The sequence below is a fragment of the Brassica oleracea genome, chromosome C3 (genome assembly GCF_000695525.1).
Source record: "Brassica oleracea var. oleracea cultivar TO1000 chromosome C3, BOL, whole genome shotgun sequence".
In the NCBI taxonomy this organism is placed as follows: domain Eukaryota; kingdom Viridiplantae; phylum Streptophyta; class Magnoliopsida; order Brassicales; family Brassicaceae; genus Brassica; species Brassica oleracea.
Window position 1 is genome coordinate 52,566,936 of NC_027750.1, and position 7,892 is coordinate 52,574,827.

Genomic DNA, 7,892 nt, shown 5'->3' on the forward strand with positions numbered 1-7,892 from the left:
TATTAACTATTCAATCTATTAAAAATAAAAAAAATTAGTTAACTGAAAGTTATATTTTTAAATATAAGAAACTTGAGAAATTAAAATTTTAATTTTTTTTTCAAAATCTAAATATCCGAACCAGATTCGAAATAACCGAATCCGAACTAAAAATATCCGAACCCGACCCGAAGTACAGAAATACCCGAACGGGTTCTACACCTCTATACCAAAATACCCGAAAATCCGAAATACCAGACCCGAACCCGAACAGGTACCCAAGGCTAAACTAAATCGATAATTATTATCCCCTAGCTATATATGGGCTTAACGAAATCGACAATAGTTTTGGGCTTGTCTACATAAGCGATTGATTAAAATAAATGAAAAAGAAAAATTCAAAAAAACCAACCAATAGAATTATAACATTTTTCCTTAGAAGTTCTATATGAGTGCCACCTCAGCAGAAATTACTAAAGTGACTTCTCTTTTAATGTATATGAGGATTAGGATAAAGAAGGATAAAATCTAACAAAAGGAAATATAATCAACAATTCGTCTCATCTCTCGAGCCCCTAAAAAGGGAGAGACAATTGTCATAATCTTTATGGTTTGGTAAAATACTAGGCCCGACAAAGGAGAAAAACAATATACTGCCAGACTAGAAAATCAGTACGGGCTGCAAATATAACCCCACCACATATTAGATTCGGCTTCGTATAAGAGATTCAGTGCTACATAAAGGATATGATAATTGATATCATATATGAGCCAAAGGTATCCATGTGCCAACATGGAGTTTGATTTTCATATTTAGCCATGTTCTTTACGTTGACGCGGACGCAACGTCAAGCGGCTATAATTAACAAATAAGATGGAGAAATTTAATCGCAGGGTCGGTAGTAAGTTGCCGCCAGCGACTATCGCTAATGATCGTGTCCGTGTTTTCATCGACGCTGTAAATATTAGCAGCTGACGCCGACGCTGCGTCTCAAACATGTGTCGCTAGCGTCAAATCATTGCATGAACTGTCATTAAGATTCCTTTACATTTTTTTATCGCCGTCGTTAACGCAGCGGAAACGGACGGGCCTTTTGTATACCTAATGTGAGCTTAACTTGTCTCTCTGACGAATAATTCATTCAGCCATGTGTGCGCATCTACAAAAGCTCTCCCATTTCACTTTTGAAAAAAAAAAAAAAATTAATCGTGAACGGGATATAATCATAAAATGCGCATATCCGGCGTGATTTTATTATGCAGTGACAAGATCGCTATTAAGAAAAATTAACAAAAAGATGCTCTTGTAACATATATGATCTTTTATTTCTGACTAGCGGGTTTTAATAATTTAAGTACGTTTATACCAAATAAGATGATCTCTCTCTCATTTACCAGATGGATCAAAAAGTGTCTAGCTAGTTAACAATTATTACACAATTCTTTTTGGGGCTTAATAACATAAGTCAAATTATCATTTGGATAAAGTAGAGAACCTGAGTTATATGGTGCCAACTAAAATGACTCTGGCTATATTTATAACCATTAAAATATGTACACCAAATGATTGTTTTACACAAAATTTCACTAAACTTAATGGACCTCTTTAGATAATTTTTTTTTGTTATTTCCAAATGGAAATTCAATATAACCGGTCAAGTGAAACGACCGTGATGGAATATACAAACACAGAAAGGAATAGGAAAATCGATAAAGATATTCTAATATAATAAACATGTTGGCGAAAAAAATAAGACAACTGAGTCTGGAGGTAAAAAGTTACAAAAAGAGAGAAAGCTTCTTAGAAAAGGGACGGCTAATGACTATTGTCAAAATGCTGACAACTAAAAACATGGCCATGGAATAAAGTTGGGGCCGTCCATGTCTGTTTATATGTTTCTTAAATAAAACAAGTTTTGGTTCATCGCGTTAGGAATAGCAAGCATTCCTCTTTTACCACCAATGAATATTCCAAACACAAAATGTACACTTTTCACATATTTCATGTTACGTCTTAGTGTCTTACATGTCTCATATAATGTCATGAAAACGTATAATCGTATATACATATATATACATATATATAATGCATGCATGTGTCCTTTGGATGCAATATCAGGTAAGATCCGAGATGAAAAAGGAAGGAATCGTAAAGTCTACGGGTGATGGATTCCACGTCCAAAAGATAAAGACTAAAGAGCATTCACTCCTTCATTATAACCAACCAATAAAATATATATGATGAAAAACGTATGATATAACTGTACTATAAAGTAATATTTGTAGTGTCTTACAATAAATGGTAATGTATACTGAGTAGTTTAGAACTAATAATCAGATTTATAATTATTGCTTCACATAACCACAATGACATTAGAGTTTTTCATGTATCTGTGTGTAGTCTTTTGTACTTATTCCGGAAATTTTTTGTTTAAAAATGTTTTTTCACCTTGAAAATTAATTTCAAACTCACATTAGTTTCGTTTTATTTTTTGAACAACCCTCATATATAAGTCATAGGTTTATATTAAAGATTCAAAGTGTCTATAAATAGTCAAGCATGATTGAAATCGCGATGAAAGGACTTGAATTTTGCAAAAAGAAAAATAATATTCACAGTAAATCGTTCAACTATTAAATTATTAACACTTTAATATCCTTACTAATTCTATATTTTACCTTTTCCAGTTTTCAGAAGTAAGTGAATTATAATACATGGTATCTTTTTTTTTCTTTGTTCGGGTCTATAAAACAATATACTCCCTCCTTAATGATAGACTTTTTTTTAAAAAAAAAATTGTTTCACGAAGATGTATTTTTTATATTTTCTATGAAAAAAATGTAAACTTCAAAAAAATTAATTGACTTTATTGAATTATTATTGGTTAAAAGTTATTGAAAATTGAAAAATACAAAAAACGATAATTTATTATGGTAGTTTAATGTGTTTTCTTAATATGTGTGAAAATATTAAAAAGTTTATCTTTGAAACAGACGAAGGAGTATTTGATTGTCATGTTACACTTTCTTTTATACACTGGATTGCTTTGCAGTACTGCATCCCCTTCTCAATTTTATCACTCGGAACAAATTCTTTGATTGTTTTGTTTCATTAAAGAATCATCTGAGACACTTTAGAAATAGCATAATTCTTCTAGTTGAAAAATGAACAGCATTAGTGGACTCTCTATATACACGTACAGTTTCTCTCGGTTTTGTTTCTGCCTCTAGTACCGTCTTCTAATTAGCATATGAATGGCCAGCAAGTAAATGCACATAAAATATATCAACCGTTGCTTTCCCCTCGTTATATCCTGTTTAAATAAATAACAATGAATGAGTAATAATGATGACCACAAATTATTCATTTAATCAATGTGAGGAAGAAGCCAAATGGTGAATATAATCATAGATATCACATGATTTAAAACACTAGTAAGTACCAATCATATCGCTATAAATGAAACTTTATCATTATTAATTTCTTAAATTTTGTTTGTCAAAATAAATTCTAGAAAAGCCTAACTTTCCAAGCATAACGTCACAATTATAAGAGAAAAACGTCACATTGCTCTTCTTTTTTAAATTGCACGTCAAAATTGGTATTTGTAGTCTTTCTCGATCAAGAACTTTTTAGGGGATTTAATGTGATACGTAAAAGACCAAATAAACAATAAATATTAATAGGGAGCTAGTTAGTAGAGACAGAGTAACTAAAGCCAAGTGTTGATACATACCGTAGAGGCAGAGGAAGTGAGGGAAACAATAGAATTAGTTGAAGAAGTAGATGATTGTGATGATGATAATAAACCTACATTGTAAGCCATGGTCTCATCAGGCTGATACAATCCATAGTTTCTCTCAGAGGTTGGTCCTGGTTTAAGGTCTTCATTAAAGAGAGCAAAAAGATAAACATCAAGTCCCATGTTTTTTCTCAGTGGCGTTCCTTCACTCTGAAGTTGTCTCTTTAGAAGATTCTTGTTATAAACTGCCGCATTGGCCACGGTGGCTCCAACCTCATCTCCGTCACCTTTAGACGGCCAACCAGTCTCTGAGACCCCAACCTCGATATCTTTGAAGCCAAGCCTTGCCATCGCGAAGATCACAGCGTCTACTTGAGCATAGAGCATGTTGTCGTAGTGATACTTGGTGTAGGGGTCAACCATTCCAGGGTTAGGGTTGAAGAGAACGTAATCTAATGGGATCTTTGTTGGGGAATCCTTGTAAGCGAAGTAAGGGTAAGCATTGATCCAAAAAGGGGATTTCGTGCTATGCAAGAAGCTTAGAAGCTGCGTCATTACGCCGGTGACTTGCGGCCTGAAACATCCGGCGGAGGGAGGGTAAGATTCTTGAAGGACTGATAGTGAATTCGGAGTAGATACTTGAATGTACTTGTCTAGACCAGTTTGGACGAGAGCTGCATGAATACTCGTCATTGCGGGTACAAGATACCTGCGTAGCAATAACAATGTGTATAAGTGAAGATATGAAAAGTTTTTACGTTTAAGGAATGTGGTCATGCATGTAACAAACCCTATGAGGCTCGAGTCGTCGTCGGTGTATAGTTCGTTTCCAACAGCAATACCGCCGATCTTAGTGGCCGGAAAGAAGGGTTTGATACGGGACGTGACCCATTGGAGAGCTTGTTGAGGGTCGACTAAGCTGGGAAGCATCTGGTTTTCGACAGTGACGAAGAGCTCGATGTTAGAATTGGCGAATGAGCTTAAGACTTTAGGGTTTGTGTCGTATATTCTTGTCTTGTTGATATGGAGTGAGCCCAATAGTTGTATAACTTTGTCTGGTGGAGGAAGATTGTCGCCGACTTGACCGTAGTTTATGCCAAGAGAGGACACCCTTTGAAACAATAATCCATGTTCTGTGAAAAAATTGGAACAGGAATTAGAATAAATGTAATGTCAAGTTAAAATTAAGATAATGGTTTTTTATTTGTTAGACAGAAATATGCTATATATACACAAAAGAAGATACCTAAGGATGTTAAGGAAAGAAGAAGCACAACAACATAGTTGGTCATTGCAATTCTGCTAAACATTTTAGACATGGAAGGGGGGGAGAGGGTGTTTTGTAAGAGAATCAATGCAATGAAATGTGGGGATAGATATAGAGGTGAAGAACTGAGATGGGGCCAAGTAAGGAAAATAATAACATGTTATAATGTAGAGATAAGTATACTTTACTTTGCCTGCCTAATTTTATATATTTGTTAGACATAGGGTCTTCTCAAATAAAAAGTGACTATACTAATTCATTGTAACAATAACCTACTCATTTTTTTTATTAGATATTGTAGTGACGGGAGTAGTCTTGACAATATGTTTTTTTAACACCTGCTTGACAATATGTTTACTCTGTGGAAGTCAACTGTAAAAATAGAGTTTTTTGTCAAAAACATTTTTCGTTTAGGCAACATGGGTTTCATCAAAATTTGTTGGACCTAGGCAAGAAAATGACATCTTAGATTGTCTCTTTCCAACACATTGCCAACTATGTCAGTCCAAAAATAAAAATAAATTTGAAAAAGTGGCCTAAATTAGACACTTTCTTCAGACAAAAGCAAATGTGGGAAAGATTGAATTGCCCACTATAATGGGTATTTAATCTTAACAAATGTTTTTGCCTGTGGCAATATAAATGGGAGGATCCCATATATATCTGGGAGTTGGTTGAACGAGAAAATGGAAATAAAAGAGTAGAATTCACACCATCACGATGATAACTGAGAAGAAGGATACTGATAACATCAGTTTATATTTTACTTTTTTTTTGTAAACTGTTATATTGTACTTTTTAAATTTAGTGTAATACAATAAAAATTATTTTATTCTATTGGTCCAATTGTATTTCGCATGAAATGAATATCATCCTCATTAGTTTTAGCGGGTGGTATTGGTTATATAAGTCTAAATCAACTCCATCAGACTTAAAATAGATAAGATTTTTAAAATTTTGGATTCAGTTTAAAATTTAATATATACAATTTATCTATAATTTTAAAATCTTTATCAATTTATTTATAAATCAACAAGATATCATTTTATTTTTATAACAGAATTGAACTACATTTTAAGAGGATTCTAATTTGAAATTTATGTGAAGGAAATTTTAATAAGAATATAAACTGAAACAAAAATACTTCAAACACAGCGAAACTATGTTACTTTAAAAAACAGTTTCTTAACTTTTTAATTGAAAATTAAGAAACAGTTTCTTATATTACCCTAAGAACCCCACCCTAAAAAATTATGGATAATGATGCTCTAAGATTACTATAGATGATGACAATAGCAATTTAATTATTATAACAGTAAAAACGAAATGATGTTAATCCATGTAAATCAGCAAGTTAACAAAATAAAGAGCACATATGAATTATCAAACGAAGAGATTATGTTTCAACAAGTTAATCAATTTGATAGAAGGAAAATCTGGGTTTGGTCCCAGAATGAAAGCTATTTTTGACCGGGTGATTGTGGTCTAGTGGCAAGCAGACGGGACTGAGACGCCAACACGTTTCAGGTTCGATCCACCTGTTGCGCGAAACTAAGTCACAATTATCCTGGTCACCTAACACGGATATAGGCCTATGCTTTAGGGCCCATTTGAATACTCGGAGAGAGGGTCTATCCGTGGGCTGCACTTCCCCTTGGGGATTACTCTGGGTCTCTCCATGGGCCTGGGATACCCCCACGTTAATCCAAAAAAAAAAAAAAAAAAATGAAAGCTATTTTTCTATTGGAAAATAGGTTTGATGTATGCTATCTCAGTCTCCCGTGTTCTTATAGAGATAAAGTAGATAACGTTTCTTCTATTTTATATTTTGTTTTCTTTTGTCCGTAAGTTAGCTTGACGTTAGAATTTATGTTAGATGTGTTTTTTTTTCAAAATGTTAGATGTGTTTTGGTTTCACAAATCTCAATGTAAAATGAAAGATTTTGATTGAAAGAGTTTACACAGAAAAGTAAATTTAAATCCCTTCAAAATATTTCAAATCAAATGAATGGTAAAAATATATCAAACATGAATAACACTAGATTTAAAATGTTGAATTTAAATCTTTGATTGAATAACACAGGAATTAAAATTCATTTGTTAAAAAAAATATTGAAATACATAAACTAATAACACAAGATTTTAAAATCATTTAGTAAAGATATTTTAAATACAATAACCAATAACACTAGATTTGGAAACAAAATTTAAAATCCATCATTGAATAACATTAGATTAGAAAACCTATAGAATCAATTCTAAATCCCCTATCCAATAACACCACCTTAGTTTAGGCTGGATTTCAAATTTTGACATACGCAGTTCTCTAAAATCAATTTAACATTAAACGAATTTAACAAAAAATGAACAGATCAATTTTCAAATAAAAATACATATTTCAAAAATGTGGCAGGTCCCTTTTATCCAAAGACTAAAAATACTTGGAGTACCCAAAGACTAAAAATACTTGGAGTTCAACTAAAAATATTGAATCTAATTAATATAAGATTGTTTTAATGTTTTAGTACAGTATTGAAATACTAATCATGAATATATAGTGCAACTAAAACTGTTTACCGGGAAATGTTAAAGTGTTAAAATCATTTGTTGTCAAGTCATATATAAAACTATATATTCACCATGTTTTCAGTCTTCAGACTCTTACTTGAATGATAGAATTAGAAAAAATAAATGATCTTCTAATATTGATTTAGCTGTGTGGGATATTGCAATATTTCTATCAGTTTGATATTAAAACGTTGACAACTATAACTTCAACTATGCATCAGATCAGTTCACGATTGTAAATTTGGTAATCCAACTTCTTCCTGTTCATATAATTATTGGTTGAAAGTAACATTTGACGATTTCTTTTTTAAAGTTTGGGTTGTTGCTTTTCTTTT

General features: G+C 32.4%; 1 protein-coding gene across 1 annotated transcript; it reads right to left on the reverse strand.

Moving 5' to 3' along the window:
* Nucleotides 1-2,999: 2,999 nt before the first annotated feature.
* Nucleotides 3,000-5,051, reverse strand: LOC106332459 (glucan endo-1,3-beta-glucosidase 11-like). The gene is made up of 4 exons (XM_013770915.1): nt 4,969-5,051; nt 4,513-4,855; nt 3,717-4,431; nt 3,000-3,293 (listed from the first exon to the last, which is right to left on the reverse strand). The coding sequence occupies exons 1-4, from the start codon at nt 5,039-5,041 to the stop codon at nt 3,207-3,209; spliced, it is 1,218 nt and encodes a 405-aa protein (XP_013626369.1). The 5' UTR covers nt 5,042-5,051; the 3' UTR covers nt 3,000-3,206.
* Between the last annotated feature and the right edge of the window lie 2,841 nt (nt 5,052-7,892).

Bases quoted from the DNA above. Each gene is read 5' to 3' on its own strand.
- LOC106332459 (XM_013770915.1), bottom strand. From the start codon at position 5,041: ATGTCTAAAATGTTTAGCAGAATTGCAATGACCAACTATGTTGTTGTG. The intron at 4,856-4,968 runs GTATCTTCTTTT...ATTTTTTCACAG, and splicing joins TCTTTCCTTAACATCCTTAG to AACATGGATTATTGTTTCAA. The intron at 4,432-4,512 runs GTTTGTTACATG...ATTGCTACGCAG, and splicing joins GACGACTCGAGCCTCATAGG to GTATCTTGTACCCGCAATGA.